The 19147-nt window shown below is 38.1% G+C and overlaps 1 protein-coding gene across 1 annotated transcript in view; it reads right to left on the bottom strand.

The window, feature by feature from the left end:
* Window positions 1-19147, bottom strand: part of LOC126260409 (CAD protein) — a 543685-nt gene that overhangs the window by 342876 nt on the left and 181662 nt on the right. The window contains exons 16-17 of the mRNA XM_049957741.1: window positions 403-621; window positions 122-320 (exon numbers count right to left, since the gene is read on the bottom strand). Coding sequence (XP_049813698.1) covers window positions 122-320; window positions 403-621 — 418 coding nt within the window. The remainder of the gene's footprint in view (window positions 1-121; window positions 321-402; window positions 622-19147) is intronic.

The raw sequence follows: 19147 nt of genomic DNA, 5'->3' as shown, positions 1-19147 counted from the left end.
TAAATTTGAAATGACAGGCCTGAGAAGCTTTGTTACTAAATCTTGAGCTTTTAACAGTTTCTAATCCATGGTTGCAACAGAAGTTCTACTTCTCTATTGTGTCTACATTAAAGTGTCCTACCTGCCAACCGGGAGAAGGAAAACTGTGGCACTTTGACACCAACTTTGCCACATCCTCTTAACACATCAACAGGCTCTACTTGTTCTCCTATGATCACTCGAGTTGCCATGGCCACAAAATCATAGTCCAATGTTTTAGATACAAATGGAAATGACCTTGAAACTCTAACATTGCATTCTATTACTTTCAGCTCATTGTCCTGAAATTAAACAAAGCAAGACTAAGCCATGAACAACAATCGGAATAGGACGAATGTAAGATCAAAATGATTAAAAGCATACCTTTGCTATGAGTTGCATGTTAAATGGTCCAGTAACCTCAAGAGAACCAGCAACTGAGCGCGCTATATTCATTATTTTAGACAGTGTCTGAGGATTTATATCTTGAGGTGGTGTAACAAGTGTTGCATCGCCAGAATGGACACCAGCATTTTCCACATGTTCAGATACTGCAAGGCATAGGATGATACCATCATATGCAACACCATCAACATCAATCTCCTGTTAAATAATAAGAAGCTTGTAATACCCTTTGTCCCAGGATTTCATGCAGATACAAAATAATTATCTCAACCCAACCCTTCAAAAAATGGTTCAAATGGCTCTGAGCACTATGGGACTCAACTGCTGAGGTCATTAGTCCCCTAGAACTTAGAACTAGTTAAACCTAACTAACCTAAGGACATCACAAACATCCATGCCCGAGGCAGGATTCGAACCTGCGACCGTAGCGGTCTTGCGGTTCCAGACTGCAGCGCCTTTAACCGCACGGCCACTTCGGCCGGCCCAACCCTTCAAATACAGACTCTAATTGCTTCAGTACCTATCAGCATTCTTCCAGTCACTGTGAAGATTCCACAAAAAATAAAAGTGAGTAAAATAATGTACACACTTCACATTACAGTATAACTCTAAGAATGAGGGAATGATGATTAGGTGATTGTGTCATAGAAAATATTGGCTGATCTATGTGGCCACAACAGCACTAAATAGTTCGTATGTTGACAGTAAAATGAATGTGCAAATTTACTGATTTGTGCAGCATAATCCTTTTGTGGTAATCTCATCCAAGCAGATAACCAGGTCTGGAAGTAAGCTCTCAACAAGCTTAATAGTTGGTAGTACTGGTGATACAGCCTATAGCCCCGACTTGTAGAAATGAGTTGAGCACAGTGTTTGACCATTTTACATACTTCTGACAGAAATAAACAACCTTTTGATTATGGGGACACTGTTACCCACAAAGGTCACATTTAGATGCTACTTACATCATTTAGTTCTCTTTTTGCATTATCTGGGAGTGATTCTAGACGACAAACAACTTCATCACCACTGACATGTGGATGCTTATTTTGTGGTGGTTAATGAACAGAATTAAGGGATGAGAATGGGATTTTCCTAGCTTGCTTCACTTCTAGCTTTTCCCCCACTGTTATATGAAGACAGCTACAGAGAACTATTTGGACTAGGAGCACTTTATGAAGAATATTAAAATGGCATACATTGTCAGTTCAGTAGTAAACAGGAGACAGAAATTACAGAATTACATATGCATTAATCTTAAAACACAACATACACCCTCATAATTACATATAAGACTAATGTTATTAATGAGGAATTGAGAAGAAATATTGGGAACACAGTTTTGCTCATATTGCCCTGTCATGGGGTTTCCGTGATGGAATGTTTCAGTGTGACATACTTGTTGCATCATTTGTGTTCATTGTTGTACTGTTGTAACATCGAGGCAAATCAGAAAATATAAATTGGGTAGTTAGTTATATGCTCATTAGTTTTACTATGGTTGGCCACTGTTTGCATCTAACCGAAAATTTAGCATTTTGTTCTGTGTGAGGGTACACAGGCTCAATATGTTTTAAGAAAGAAAACAAATACAATCCAGTGGTGTACTATGTGCCATGTATTGTATCTGAGCTTACACACACATATGAGAACAATGTGTGCCATTACATATGTACTGGCTATTTAGTCAAATATGATGTGAAACTTGAGGCATGTGATAAGTGCTTGAAAATGACTGGTGGTCGAAATTAACAAATAGCAGAGACAATAAATAGATACAACCTGCTTGAGCCATGTTTTTGTTCTTAGAACAAAGTAATGCATCATCTGGGATTCCTATGTAAATAACACTCGGTAAATGATGTTTAAGAAGTTTTACTACATCAGAAGTGGAAAGGAGTTTATACGATGGATAGTATATTTCAATACAGATCCAAGCTGATCATGTTCTCAGTGCAACAATTTTTTTTTTAAATTAAATTTGGCTGCTGTGTAAATTAAAAGAGAAAGAGCAAGACGAGGTGTGTAAGAAAAGTAATGAGATTGATTTTTTTTATCTACTTTCTTTTTTTTTCTCAGACAACAATATTGTCTCCTTCAAAGTAGATCCCATCAGTAGCTACACACTGGCAGAGATGTCATACCCAGTCTTGATAGCAGTGCTGCAAAGGTGTCAAATGGTAGCACCCTCAACTTGTCTGTCACATTCTTTTGAATGTTCTCCAGAGTTCCAAAATTATGTCCTTTTAAGACATTTTACAATTTCAGTAAGAGACGAAGTCAGAAGGACTCTGATCAGGTGAATAGAGACCATTTTGAACTACAGAAATTCCTTTCGAGGTCGTGTGGCATAGGGTGTTGTCATGATGCAATACCTACTATCTGCGATGCCTAGACTCATTCAATTCACCATTTTTCTAAACCTTTCAAGGGCATCTTTGTAAAACTCTTTGCTGACTATTTGCTCTGAACGAACAAATTCTTTGTGCGCGATACCTCTATGGTCAAAAAAGTAATCAGCTTTGTTTTCTTCTTTGACTTGCTCATTTGAGTTTTTTTTTTTGGTCAAGGAGATGTCTCAGTGTGACACTCCTCACTTTGCCATTTTGTCTTGGAATCTTACTAAAAAATCCAGGATTAATCATCTGTGATCACATGACTTAATGAGTTTTGGTCATTGACAATCCTCTTAAAGAGATCAATGCACACATGCCTTTGGATGTCCTTCTGCTCAGTTGTGAGGTTTTTTGGCACAAACCTTTCACATGAGTAAAACTTGGGTCAAAATGTAATGTTTGGTGAAAGTGTTTGCGTAACAGTTCACCCACCATCCTTATTGTAGAACATTGGTCTGATCTCTCAAGAGCATGCACGTATTTGACATTTTCATCAGTTTTTGAAGCTGGATGTCTGCCTTGGCAAGGTTCATCTCCAACATGTTCGCAGCCTTCTAGAAATAATTTGTGCCAGTGAAAGACTTGTGCTCTTGATACAGAATGCTCCCCGTGGACCTATTTCAACTTTTCAAAGGTCACACTTGCAGATTCCCCAAGTCTTGTGTTAAATTTGATGGTGTAACTTTGATCTAAATTGCACTGTTCTATAACCGTAACCATAACAAAAAGACACAACTTCACTGATGCCACTCTAAAAAAAAAAAAAATCACTTGAATGCTGTACAGAGCCGAAACTCTGACCGAGCATTTGGTAGGGCGGAATATACCAGTCTACACAAGTAGAACACATCACTGCCAGATAACCTGCAATGTTTTAAGTCTCATTACTCTTCTTACACACCCTGAAATTACACTCAGGTCAAATGTTGTGAAGGGAAGCAGTGTTTTGCCAAAAACAAGGTGTCCTGTCACACATGATCGTCCAAAGAATCCCTTTTTTAGTTGTTAATCCTAAGACTCTCAGCAGTTAACTGGTATATGGTAGTTTACTGGTATATACCTAGTAGTGCGTGGTACCAATGTCCAGTCCCCCTTTCCCCGGGCCTTTTACAAATGGCTGGTGGCAAGAATGATTCTCAGTAAACCTCTGTATTAGCTCTAATTCCTTGACGTTTCTCACTGTGGTCATTTCGTGAGATTTATGTGGGAGGAAGTAATACATTGCCCAACACTTCCCAGAACATATTTTCATGGAATCTGAATAGTAAATTCCCCATTATACATAATCCCTCTCCTGCAGCACTTGCCACCAGAGAGTATTGTGATGCTCTCATTCTGGCTAAATAATTTTGAGATGAAATTTGCTGCTCCTCATTGGTTCTTGTCTATCTCTCCAATTAATCCTACCTGCTAAGTATCCCAGATAGAGGAACAAAACTCATGAATCAGTGAAGTGTTTTGTAAGCCACTTCTTTTGAGATTTAACATTTCCATAATATTCTTCATACGAATCTCAGGCTTTTGTCTCCTCTTCCTATCTCTAGTTACATGTTGTCATTCCATTTTAAGATGTTCTGGAGGGTAATTCCTATGTATTTCACAATAATTACTGTTTACAGTGATTTGTCACCAATAGTGTAACTGTACAGTAGTGGATTTCTTCTCATATGTGTGAACAAGATGTTACATTTATCTACATTAAGGGTCAACTGCCAGTCCCTGCAACATTTATCTTCCTCTGAAGGTTTTCCTACAGTTCTCTGGTGTTGCTACCTTCTTATAGAAAACTGCAACATCTATAAACAGCCTCTTGGAGCTTTTGATGTTATCCACTAGAACATTTATGTATATTGTAAGCAGTTATGATCCTATAACCTTCAACTGAGGCATTCCTTAAATACACTTTACATCTGTTGATTTTGCTCATTAAAAGCGAAGTTTTGAGTTTTATCTGCAAGAAAGTTTTGAATCCAGTCATAAACTGGTTTGATATTTGATAAACTCATATTTTTCACTAAATGATAGTGTGGAGCTATATCAAAAGCCTTCCTAAAGTCAAGGAACATGGAATCAAGCTGAGAAACATTGTCTACAGCACTGCTGATCTTAAAGACGAACAGATCAAGCTTGGTTTTCTAAGGTCTCTGTGGAATACACGTTGATTTTTACAGAGGAGGCTTCCATTCTTGAAAAACATTAATCTGTGATCACAAAACAACTTCCACAAGTCTACAACAAATTGACATCAGCTATGTAGGCCTATATGCAACTGCATTGTGACATTTCTTGAAACTGGAATGACTTGTGCTTTTTTCCAGTCACTGGATAACAACTGTTGCTCCAGTGACCTATGATATATTACTGCTAGAAGGGAAACAAGCCTATCACACAATCTCTGTAGAATCTTACAGGTATCTCATCTGGTCCAGAAGCCTGTCCTCTTGTGTACAATTGTTGCTTTTCCATTCTGCAATGATTTCTGTAGTGGCATTTGTTAGATGTTTCCAAAGAGGTATAAGATAAAAAAGGAAGCACTGCACTGCAGCAGATATTGTTAGATGAGAGAGATGTGACGTTTTTACCCCAGTTGGCAGAGAAAGAGGAGTCTGTGGTGTGTCTTGATGAAGAGAGGATAACATTTTTATTGCTCTTCCTATTGCAGCAGTTTTGTTAATAATATCGAATTTTGGATTAATGTAAATAACATGCGCCTATGTATTTATTTCACAAACAGTTCATCTCACTATATCAAAATTGAGTTTGTTTCATTAGGCGACACAGTCAACAATTAGCAATTTCTATGGCAACTCTATTCGAGACTACCATTGCGGCAGAAAGAGGTGGTGAAGTTTCCAACTGAAAAGAAAATACAACTAAGAACATTTAATAGTAAATTTCCTAGAAAGATTATTTTTGATATATTTCATGGTGTCTGGTCAGCAGATGGCCATAAAAGCATTTCATTAACTTCCATTTATGACTTCACAGTCAAAGGTCACAAAACATTTACAATTCAAAAACTAATTCATTATCTAGCCAATAGTAAAAAACATAATAGAATACACTGGTAACCAAACAGAGATCAGATCCTGCAATCTCCTGATCATAAGAGAATGTAATGTAATTGTAACTAATTGTTGAAATACTACTTGTATTCTGTCTTTGTTCCAGATATTCGACAACGAGGATACAATGAGAAAATAAGGATTTTACCAGTAAAAGTGGGAAAAAAATTATGGAAACTCAAGAAAATTTTCTCCAAAGACAAGTAACTGAACTTTGTAGAATGTGAACAGAAGTATGTCAACCAAAGCAGGATCAAGAATATAGCAGTAGCAATATCCTGATGCTTAACCTGCTTAAATCTTTTTTGCAAGCAACGATATTTATGGTACAGATCTTTTTTCATTGCAACAGCAAATGAATTTCATATACATAACAGTGACATAAAGAGAAGCCATCTTGTTGAAACCATGTATCATGAGTGAAATTTTAACTATTGAGTTTATGTTATATTTCAAAATTCAGTCACATTGTGTACCTTTTATTGTCAGTCAAAATGGAAGTGTCAATGGGAAAATTAATGCTAATGGTAGTGATTATGAAAATACCAAATCATAATCTACTGTATTAGATAATGAAAACGACAATGCATCACAACAAGGTGGGAAAGTCACAGTCAAACACAATACACAACTGAACTCAGCAGTAACGAATAGACAGAAATATGTCAATGAGGTTAATTTACTGTCCTCAATAGGACATGTCTCTTTTCAAAATAATTTCGATAGAAACACAACAGACATAGAAAATTTTTTGAGCTCCATGTTGAGTGAACAGAATGGACACACACGCACACACTTGGCAATCATCATTTGCAGGTATCAATCATAGAACAATGCTTACAGAAATCCATATGAATGGATACAGACTTCAGTACAAAAATCATAAATGTGTCCACTGGTCTTGGGAATTTAGATCAAGGACTTAGTACCTTAGTATGCAAATTTACAGGGTCGTTCAGAAGTGTCGTGACGTTTTTGTCTAACTTTAACATACAGTTGACAGATGCAACTAATAAATTTGATACAAAATTTACTAATATGTACAATGAGCTAGACAAGAAATTTTCTAGTATGACTGAAGATCAAGATCACAGTGCACATGAAGTTGAGTAACTTGCAACAGCACACAGTAGTTTACAAAGCGCACATCAAAGCTTAGCTCAGGTGGGAACAACAAATCAAACACACATATCTGAAATCAAGTCAGCATGAAAAAATTTACTGGATGATGTACAAAAACTCTTGCAAGACGTATGATTTCTGACTTTAGGACAAAATGTTTTGAAAAACGAGTACAACCGTATCAATAAGGATGTAAAAAGATTACATGAGAGAGCTAAGGTGAGCATCTTTGACAGCAATTCTACCCTAGCTGAAAAGTGTGCCAGGGAACAAAAAACTTATGTTGACATGGTTGAAGAGATCATAAACAAAACAGAACACAAAATTCTCACTAAAATGGATAGCGATATGAAAGTAATATAAGGTAAGATTCATTACAAATCTATCAGTGAAAGAGACAAATTGAACAAACTGCATTCTGCAGCTAATTAAAATAGAAAATCAGTACTACACAGTAGTCATGTGAACACTGTTTCACAAAAGCGAGAAATGACAAGAGTGAAACAGAATAGTTTGCAAACAATCAACCGTATGTGCCAGTGTCATCACACGCAGCATTACCATCTTTGTAAAGGTGCAGAATGGCTTCACTATCTGATGACATAAGGCCTGGTCAATTCTCAGTCATAATACACAAAGATCTAATAAAATGGAGACAATTCACAGTCTTCTCACAAAAATTCGAGAAAACACACCCTGTTGTCTTTGTGAGACCTTTTAGAAATGCTTTACTTTGACACTGGTCCGAAATGCAGAAGATTCAGTTTGTTGTTGGTTTCACACTAGGTGATGCACAGTTGTCAAACATATGAAGAATTTGAACAGGCTTTCCTAGAGAAATACTCAACCTCCAGGAATTCAGGAATGACTATGAGTGGCAGTTTTTGACCCACACCACTTAACGTAAAACAAGTCAGACTGCACCTGTATTTCGAAAGATTCTTTAACAAGACAAGATACTGGAGCAATCCAATATCACATGTTGATGTTTTGAGAATATTAAAGACTCGTTTCCAAAATAAAATTCATAGGAAACTTGTAACTGTGTCAACTTATAACCTAGAATACTTTCTTATGGTTGTGGATTTGATTGACCTCATTTATGAGAGCAGTTAGACTACCGTCCGCAGCTCGTGGTCGTGCGGTAGCGTTCTCGCTTCCCACGCCCGGATTCCCGGGTTCAATTCCCGGCGGGGTCAGGGATTTTCTCTGCCTCGTGATGACTGGGTGTTGTGTGATGTCCTTCGGTTTAAGTAGTTCTAAGTTCTAGGGGACTGATGACCATAGATGTTTAGTCCCATAGTGCTCAGAGCCATTTGAGTTAGACTACAATTGAGCTATGGGAGTGGAATGAACAAAAATCAGCAAAACCCCACCCTCGATTATGTGCAGAATAGAATCTGGCAAAATACTGATTATGTTGTAAACACTGTACAAGTGACTGATGGGACTGGCAGCAACCCACCTTCCTAGAGAGTAAACGGCAATTGGATGGCCTAGACCCACTGTCACTGACTGAAAACGAGAGTGGAGGCTTGGTGCTAATATACAATTATTTCACAAGGTATGCCAAATAATTTGATATGTGAGATGACCTATGTGCAGATAAAACAAATGGTAGACAATGAATAAACGAAGTACAGGATTCTACTCATGCACGATGGTACATAAATGCCCTATTACACGAAAATGTGTAAAAATACAAGTTAACTGCAAGTGCAAGATACGCGGTAGAAATAAGGTAAGACAACAACTAGCAAATACTGACAATGCAGACTTCAGAACACATTTTATTGCTGAATGCCTGAATCTGGTAACTGGTGTGCATGTTTACCCAAAGTGTATACTGAGTGTAGCACAAAGAACCATCTGCTTTTAAAAAATCATATTGTGTTATTTGAGATGCGTATGTGAACAGAATACTGTTGGAAAGTGCAAACACTCTAGTTTTACATAGTTCCTGCTAGGTAGCAGCATTTCTAAAATGGTGTCTGGACAACAGAAACCATTTTGTGTTCTAAGTTTTGTGCAGTGCGGGCCAGTAATAACTGTTCAGTGTGACTCTTGTACTAGATATAGTGTGAACCTGCTACAGCATGGGGCATTAGATGAAGGCATGAACAATTCCAAGAAACCAGTTGTTTGTGTGAAAGCAAATCCCGAATGTCTGACACAAACGTCTAATGCATCCGCCATAGTTTCACGAAGAGTCCACAAAAATCCACTCATCATGCAGCTCAGCATGTCCCCCAATGTCCATCTGGCATGCACTGCATTAACCTTTACATATGAAACTATACAAAATTCAGCTACTACAAGATCTTCGTGAAGATGACAAACAACAACATCATCTTGAGTTCTGTAATTTCGTTCTTGGCAAGACTGCGGATGACAGTTTCCTTCCACACTTTGTGTTTAGTGATGAGGCGACATTCCATTTAAATGGAAAGGTGAACTGTCAAAACGTGAGAATACAGGGTACAGAACAACCACATGAAGTTGTACAGAATGAGAGGGACTCTCCAGAATTTCATGTGTTTTCTGCAGTTTTACAGGAAAAGGTGTAAGATCCATTTTTCTTTGTCAAGAACAGTGTTGCAGGAAGCACAAATCTGGATATGCTTCAGAACTTTCTTTACCTGCTGTTGGAGACTGATACGAATGACTTCATTTACCAACAGGATGGGGCACTGTCACACTAGCAACTGGACGTGTGGGAACTTTTAAATCAAAGGATTACTGAACGATCGATTGGTCGCATTGTACCAAGGTTACCGGATATGACTGTATGCGATTTGTTTGTGGGGGTTTATAAGAGACACTGTTTATGTGCATTCATTACCAATAACAATGAATGAACTGAGACATCACATACAGCACTGTGGAAGCTGTAATTGAAGACATGCTCACAGCAGTGTGCGAACAATCTGAGTACCACGTAGACATATGCTGTGCATCTAAAGTGAGTGCATGTTGAACAACTATGAAAAAAAAAACAGAGTTCTAGTTCATCAAAAACGAAATTCATAGTATATGTTTATTAGTTTCAGAAATGTAGACTCACAAATTGGATGATTCTTTCTGGTACACCCTGTATAGACAGTTTTATCAGGTATATGTGTAACTCATGGGGTCACTATGGTGTAATCAAGGTGCTCAGAAAATAATGACATGTTGCTATCTCCCTAACCTTAAATGTAGAGTACAATATGCCATCAAGGAATGTGTAATCTGTCAAAATACCAAACACTTAAACATGCCACAATTCGATAAATTACATCCGATTATCCCAGTAAAATCCCTTGACCTCATACCAATTGAGGCACAGGACCTTTTCTCATGGCAAAAGGAGGGAGGAAATATATAATAGCCTTGTATGATGTGTTTACTAAATATCTACAGATATACCACTAAAATTCAATTGGCATGGCCTACAACCAAGTGAAATTGGAGAGAATATTTTGCGAGTGTGGGTAAACCAAAAGCTACTCTCACGATAATGCAACTAACTTCACAAATGTGAAGTGGAAGAATTTGTGAAGTCTTAACATAAAATGCATTTATGTATCCAAATTTCATCCCGAGGCCATCCCAATAGAACGGATGCTTCATGAGTTAACAAGTTTATCAGAATATATACAGCACACAGACACAATAAGTGGTTTGAATATGTGATGCCTTTCCAGCAAGTAGTAAATGGTAAATAATTTGCCACATTCATTAACAGGTTTTACACCTATCGAATTAATGTGTTGGAATTGTGTGAACAATATATTTCGTGTGTGACGGAGCAAAGTGCACTGTGTAAAATAGACCTCTTTGGCATTGCCTAACACTCTCTGTGTGAGCTGATTCTTGTGTTGTGATCGCTGTAATCTTGTTTTGTTCTTGAATGTGCAAATATAGTTATTAGTAAGATGTCTCTTTTCTCCTTAATACTTATTCAGCTGTGCAAACCCCAATAGGTTATGGGCCCAGCGTGCATTTGGAATAAGTATATCAACAAAATAGTAAGGAGAAAGTATTGGAAAAGTTCCAATTTACGTGAAGTGCGAGTGATCCTTACAAGACTTTACGTGAAGTGCGAGTGATCCTTACAAGACGATCGCAATTTTTTTCCGCATTATTTTTCGGTGTTCTTTACGGCAATAAAAAGCAAGTTACCGTTAAGAATGAGTGCGGTACAAATTCCACAGATTGAAAGACTTATAGGTCGCGAAAACTATGCAACCTGGAAGTTCGCAGTAGAAGCGTATTTACGTTTAGACGACCTATGGGACGTGGTAGATGGGACAATGAAATCCACAGATCAGAATTATTCAAGTAAGGATAGGAAAGCAAAATCAAAATTGATATTACTGATTGATTTGGTGAATTATGTTCACGTTGAAAAAGCTGCTACAGCGAAAGAAGTCTGGGACAATTTACGAAGTGCATTCGAGGATGGTGGTCTTACGAGAAAAGTAGGATTATTACGTGAGTTAATTACCACTCGTCTGGACAAATGTAAGAGTGTAGACGAATACGTTAACAAAATATTAACCACGTCGAACCGACTGAGAAACATCGGATTCGAGATCGCTGAAGAATGGATAGGAACATTGCTTTTGGCAGGACTGCCCGAAAGGTATGCACCTATGATTATGGGACTTGAAAGCTCAGGTATACCAATCACAGGTGACAGTGTTAAGGTGAAAATCCTGCAGGACGTAAAGAGTGCTCCAAGCTGTTGTACATTGGAGAAGGAAGGTGCGTCTGCTCTCTACTCAAAAAACAAAAAGAAGAAACCGGTGAGGTGCTATAAATGTCAGAAGATGGGACATATTGCGTATCAGTGCAAAGAAAAAGTAAGCCCAGGATCAGACACTCAGCGAAGGAGGTATGTTACTGATAGCCCAGAGAGAAGGACCAATAACAAAGGTAAAGCACTCTCATGTTTTTATTCTTTTGGTGGGATGAGCAACCGTGATATGGAATGGATTTTAGACTCAGGTGCATCTGTGCATATTGTTAAAGATAAATCACTTCTTTATGACATCAAAGATAAGACTCATATGGGAATATCTACTGTTGATGGCAACAAACTCCAGTGTCACCTGGCTGGGAAACTAGATCTACATGTAAGTGTAAATGGTGAATCAGATATGGTTACAGCACACAATGTTCATTATGTAAAAAATGTGGCAACTAACCTGCTGTCTGTAGGGGAAATTGTCAAGAAAGGAAATACAGTCACCTTTGACATGCAGGGTGCAAGAGTAATCAGTGAAAGTGGTGAAGTTATAGCTACAGCAAGTAACGAAAGGGGTATTTTAAAGTTGGATATCATTGACAGTAAACATAAAAATGTTAGTGATTCAGTATATTCAGCAGAAGGTTTTTTATGGCACCGGAGGCTTGGACATCTAAATAGAAAGAGTATGTCTATAATAAAGGATATGGTAAAGGGAATACAGAATTTTAGTGTGTCCAAGGATCCTTGTGAGACATGTATAAAGGGAAAACAAGCAAGATTACCCTTCAAGACTAGTAAGAGTAAATCCACAGAAGTCTTACAGTTAATCCACACAGATGTATGTGGTCCGATGGAGTGTGAATCCATAGGTGGGAATAATTATTTTCTTACGTTTATTGATGATTACTCACGATATACTCATGTTTATTTTCTTAGTTCTAAAGACCAAGTGAGTGATATCTTTGAGGAATATTGCAATATGGTTGAAAGATGGACAGGAAAGAAGATCAAAATCATCAGGTCTGATAATGGGAGAGAATATATTAACCAGAAATTGAAGAAACTTCTGGCCGAAAAGGGAATCAGGCATCAAACTACCATAAGGTACAGCCCATCTCAAAATGGGGTTGCTGAGAGGGCTAATAGGACCATTGTTGAGAAAGCAAGGAGCATGATGACTAACGCTGAATTATCCAAAGATTTTTGGGCAGAGGCAGTGTCAACAGCTGTACATTTAAACAATAGATCACCTACAAAAGCATTAAAGAGTAGAACCCCTTATGAAATATGGGTAGGAAAGAAACCTGATCTAAGCAATATAAGGGTTTTTGGGTGTGATGCAATGGCACATATTCCAAAACAGCTAAGAGGAAAGTGGGATCCGAAAGCTAAAAAGTATATTTTTGTAGGCTATTGTGAAAATTCAAAGGGCTACCGATTAATGGATCCATTGACTAAAAAGATTGTCACAAGTAGAGATGTAATATTCTTTGAAAATAGAAAGGACTCAGAAGAGAGCAAAACCACTAAGTCAACTGCACCTAGTTCAGAAGGTGAAACCTTGTGTGAGGAAATAGGAAGTGAAGAAGAGGAAGACGACAGCCAAGGACAAATGGAAGCAATTTATGATGACAATGAGTTAGAAGATGAAAAACATGAAGAAACCAATGTAAGGCGTTCTTCTCGTGTACCAAAACCGAAGGAATACCCGTATTTTGAGATGTATACAGCACAGTCTTTTAATGATGAGCCAAGAACAGGAGAAGAAGCAATGAGTGGCCCAAACTCTCAAGAATGGAAAGAAGCAATGAAGAGAGAATTAGAATCTTTATATCAAAACAAAACCTTTGAATGGGTAGATATGCCAGGAGATAAGAAACCACTGCAGGCAAGATGGGTATTCAATCTGAAGAACCCTGAAAGCTCATCACCAAAATACAAAGCAAGACTTGTGGTAAAAGGATATTCACAAAAACAAGGGGTAGATTACGAAGAAACTTTTTCACATGTAGTCAAGTATGCATCATTGAGATATCTTTTAGCCTTGGCAGTAAAACGAAATTTAATAATTCATCATATGGATGTTAAAACGGCATATTTAAATGGGAAATTGGAGGAGGAGATATATGTCATTCCACCAAGGGAAGCCATAAAAACCAGGTCAGAAAGTAAAAAGATTTGGCGTTTGAGAAAAAGTATTTATGGACTTAAACAAAGTGGACGTTGCTGGAATCTATGTCTACATGAAACTCTAATAAATATGAATATGAAGCAATCCAAGGCAGATCCCAGCATTTACTATAAAGGGAGTAAAGGGAGAAAAGAAGAAATAACAATAATGGCGATATGGGTGGACGATTTCTTTATCCTGACTGAAAGTGAAGGCCAAATGAGAATTTTCAAGAAACAGCTGCAAACCAAGTTTAAGGTGCATGATTTGGGAGAAGTTAAACGTTATTTAGGTATGCAAATTACTAAGGATGAAGAAAGACAAGAATTGAGCATAAGTCAATCATCATACACGGAAAAAATATTAAAGAAATTTGGCATGAGTGATTGCAAACCCATAAGTACTCCAATGGAAGTAGGAGTGAAGTTAAGTGTGAATGAGACTGATGTGGAATGTGACAAGAATGTTCCTTATTTAGAAGCAGTAGGGAGTCTGTTATATTTGTCTCAAACATCACGACCCGACATTGCTTTTGCGACCAATGCAGTGAGCAGATATTGCAGAGACCCAAAGGAAAAGCACTGGAAAGCTGTAAAGAGAATATTCCGATACCTAAGAGGAACCTCAAACTATGAGCTAAAATGCCATAGAGATGGTAAGGCAAAACTAGAGGGATATAGCGATGCGGACTGGGGGAGTGAATTGGGAGACAGATACTCCACCACTGGCTGCTGTTTTAAATTAATGAGGGGCCTCACATCATGGTCCTGTCAAAAGCAAAAAACTGTTGCATTGAGCACCGTAGAGGTCGAGTATATGGCACTATGCTACACCACACAGGAAGCATTATGGCTACGAACATTAATAAGTGAAATAGAACCCAATTTAATTGAAGAACCTACAACCAACCATCTTCTGTGACAATAAGGGAGCCATAAACCTAGCTAAAAATGATGTTACTAGTGCTAGGACAAAGCATATTGATATACGGCACCATTTCATTCGGGACCACGTAGAACGACAGAACATTGCCGCGGACTATCTGTGTACAGAAGACATGTTAGCTGACCTTCTGACCAAACCCTTGGAAAGGGAGAAGTTTGAGAAGATTGTGGGACTATTTGGTTTATCTTGTGGAAGCAACACACAAAATATAAGTTCAAGGAGGGGTGTTGGAATTGTGTGAACAATATATTTCGTGTGTGACGGAGCAAAGTGCACTGTGTAAAATAGACCTCTTTGGCATTGCCTAACACACTTTGTGTGAGCTGATTCTTGTGTTGTGATCGCTGTAATCTTGTTTTGTTCTTGAATGTGCAAATATAGTTATTAGTAAGATGTCTCTTTTCTCCTTAATACTTATTCAGCTGTGCAAACCCCAATATAATGTATGAGAATTATAAAATAGATGACTGGGTTAAGCTCTTACCTAAATTTTGAGAGCGAGAGAGCGAGAGATACTGTTAGAAGAAAATGTTAGACAAGCCTTAATAATGGTGAACACAAAGGCACAAGCTAGGAAAAAACAGTATGGTAACGGAAGAGGTTGCATAACTACTTTTCAATTGGAAATGACCAAACACAAAAAGCTTCACAAAAAATGGCAGCAGTTATACACAAGACCATACATCATACAAACAATACCACACGTGGGATGCTATTTGTTGAACAATCTAAAAACAGTGAACATGTGTGGATTATATCCACATACAGATATAAAAGAATTTATACATAAAGCATAAGAGGTCAATACACCTAAACCACTCCGGTGCCTACAGTCCTTACAGAAAATACGACTATCTATAATCCTTAAAGACATTTTGAGAGTCTCACAGAATGAAAACATTTGACAGAATATACATTTTCACTTAACTACATGCAAAATATCCCTATTCCTTTTGAAACAATTTGGACAATCTCACAGTGAATGTTAGATTAGGTATAATTGTATGAAGATACTTCGAAATCTATTATGATAATTTTGTTATCCTATTCAGACCAAAATGACAATATACAAACTATATGTTAAATAGAAGTTGTAAACAGAGAATATGAATGGCAACAGTACAGTATGGCAGCCTAAGCTTGGGGCAATGAGAGTGCGGGTGCGTTGTGTATGCAGTTGCCAGTTTTTCACCGTCCACATGTCTGGTCTTTTGCACCAAACTGTGTCACAGAGTCACTGGCGAACATCTTGATAGTTCTCCTTTGTCACTGTTTGTCCTTCTGGACATCAAAAAAGGCAGCTAGCATCACCTTTATTTTGCTTCACACCTGCCGCACTTTCTACAGCCTTGGAGACTCTGGATACTTCCATTGTGATGACTGTCTTTTGTTTCTGGGTCATACCTGTACACCCATGACTCATCTCCAGTTATCACGATGTTCAGAAACCCAGGATCAGTGTTGGTTGTGTCCAGAAGGTCCTGTGCAACATCAAAATGGAAGTCTTTTGTTCCGGCAACAACAACTTGGGCACAAATTTCACAGCCACTTGGTGCAAGTTCAAATCATCACACAAAATTGCAACCTCTTGGGCAATCTCCCGCATGGTCAAACAACAACCTGCCATCACCAAATTTTGCACCTTCTCAACAACAGCTGCACTCTGAGCAGTTTAAGGCCTGCCAGAATGCTGGTCCCTCTCCGCTGATGTGCGACCATTTTTGAATTGGTTGACCCACTCTTTAATTTGTATTACACCCATCGCACCTTCTCCAAACACCTGCTGAATCTTACAAATTGTTTTGCTTTGAGAATCGCCATGCTTTTGACAAAATTTGATGCAGTATCTTTGCTCAACACGTTAGTCGTCTTGAGAGAATCTGTAATCTGATGAACATGTTTAGCACCTCACTCAGCAACCGACAGGCAGCAACTGACAGGCAGCGACTGAAGCACTGGAGGGCGGGGACAAAATTCACGCATAATGGTCTCTTCCTTTACTGTGTACAGTGGCATCGTGCTATAGAGTCTATTTTGCACGGGAAACTCACAAGTCACATACTTTTTAGACAGACCTCAGTCTGCAGTGGCCATATTCAAGCATGCGTTCTATACCCAACACACTAGCATGCTGCTTAACAAACAATGATTGAATGTAAGAGACAGTGGATCATTCAGACATTAACCAGAGAAAATGACAAAATAAGACTTAACTGCACAAAGGAAATGCTATGAATAAACTGCATTAAGTAAATACTCACACGTACACAAGACCAAATTACAGGAAATTCAAAGAAGTGAAGTAGCAATTTTTTTATGTTACGTATACAACTAGTTATAGGAACAAAGAGTACACTTGATAACCTCTATCACTAGTAAATGTATTAACCCTAAGAATAAACATGTGTAACAAGTATTACTACCACACACTTTTTATTTTCTACACAGATTTTGCTGGTATGGAATATTTTATAAAGTAAGAAGTCCATTTTGTCACATTAGTATGTAACCAACTTCAAAACCAACTTCACACATACAAACATACATAGATGTAGGACTATGTACAAGAAGAAAGATGGTACTAAAATTAAGTGTGATTATATATATGTCTGCTTGTGTCTGTGTATGTGTGGTTGGATATGGGTGCGTGTGTGCGCGCGCGAGTGTATACCTGTCCTTTTTCCCCCAAGGTAAGTCTTTCCACTCCCGGGATTGGAATGACTCCTTACCCTCTCCCTTAAAACCCACATCCTTTTGTCTTTCCCTCTCCTTCCCTATTTCCTGACGAAGCAACCGTTGGTTGCGAAAGCTAGAATTTTGTGTGTATGTTTGTGTTTGTGTGACTATCGACCTGCCAGCGCTTTCGTTTGGTAAGTCACATCATCTTTGTTTTTAGAAATACATACATGGTTATACAGGTCACATTTGAGGGTAAATTAACATTTTACGTTCACATTTTACAAAGAGTAATATGAAATTGGCTTTGTAGAAACACTAACACTATATTCAAATGCAGAGTAACCAGTGAACCTGAACATTATACAGACTGTATTTCAACAGTGATTAGCTGAGTGAAAAATATAAATAACAGATAATAAATAAAGGATTTGAGACAGACAGGAATGTAAAAAACACTATGGTGTGACCAGAACATGGATTCACAACCAGTATTTCCAATGCTATTCCTCTTCTCATGTAGCAATGTAACTGCTCTTGATTGTGTTGATGATTATATCAATTTTCAGATTGTTATGAGGGACGTAAAAAATTTTGAGAAGTAAATTCTTCACTCACTGAAAGAAAAGATAAAAGGGGGGAGAAAATTTTCGTACAGCTAAAAATGAAGGTGTCAACTAAAATTAATTATGAGGAACCTCTAATTAGAATATAGGTAAGATTTTCTTGTAACTGTGATTGTATGACTTACTTGTTTCATGTCTTTGTAAATTTGTTCACATATATTTTGTAAACATGTGACAACCGATCTTATGCCAGATCAGATTTTTTAGAAAGTGCAAATACATGTGAAAGAGTGCTACATAAGTAGTGCAATGTGTCTCAAGTACATCGAGTTGCCACCTAGTGATTAAAAAATAGTGCTGTGTGACGATTCAAGTAAGCATTCATCATCTGCAATGCAGAAAGTTTACAGAATCTGCGGTACTGTGCTGAATAAGCACAACAGTGGCATGTGTGCAAGCGGAAAGGTCAACACTCACCAAAATGTCGACCAAGATTTCTTCCAGACACAGCTGGCCCAGCAGGGACCATTGGCCTCACAGTGTGGTGGAGACCGTCTTAGCTTTTGGAATCCGTAGGCACATGTAAATTGTTACCCTAAGTGGACACTATGAATTGCTCGCTCTACACCACTTGCGCGAGTAATGCTCTGCGTGGTATGGAAAACAACAGCCACAAGAAACTTCAAACAATGGAGCCAGCTCATGCCGACAACTCAACAAGAATAGAAAAACAAAGGAGAGGGAAGGTGCAAATTTTTGTTACGAAGTAAAGGAAAGACATGTAACCATCATAAATGTAAATAAAGAAAGATGATGTGACTTACCGAACGAAAGCGCTGGCAGGTCGATAGACACACAAACAAACACAAACACACACACAAAATTCAAGCTTTCGCAACAAACTGTTGCCTCATCAGGAAAGAGGGGAAGGAGAGGGAAAGACGAAAGGATGTGGGTTTTAAGGGAGAGGGTAAGGAGTCATTCCAATCCCGGGAGCGGAAAGACTTACCTTAGGGGGAAAAAAGGACAGGTATACACTCGCGCACACA

This window comes from Schistocerca nitens, chromosome 1 (genome assembly GCF_023898315.1).
Source record: "Schistocerca nitens isolate TAMUIC-IGC-003100 chromosome 1, iqSchNite1.1, whole genome shotgun sequence".
In the NCBI taxonomy this organism is placed as follows: domain Eukaryota; kingdom Metazoa; phylum Arthropoda; class Insecta; order Orthoptera; family Acrididae; genus Schistocerca; species Schistocerca nitens.
This window is presented reverse-complemented; position numbering and strand designations above follow the sequence as displayed.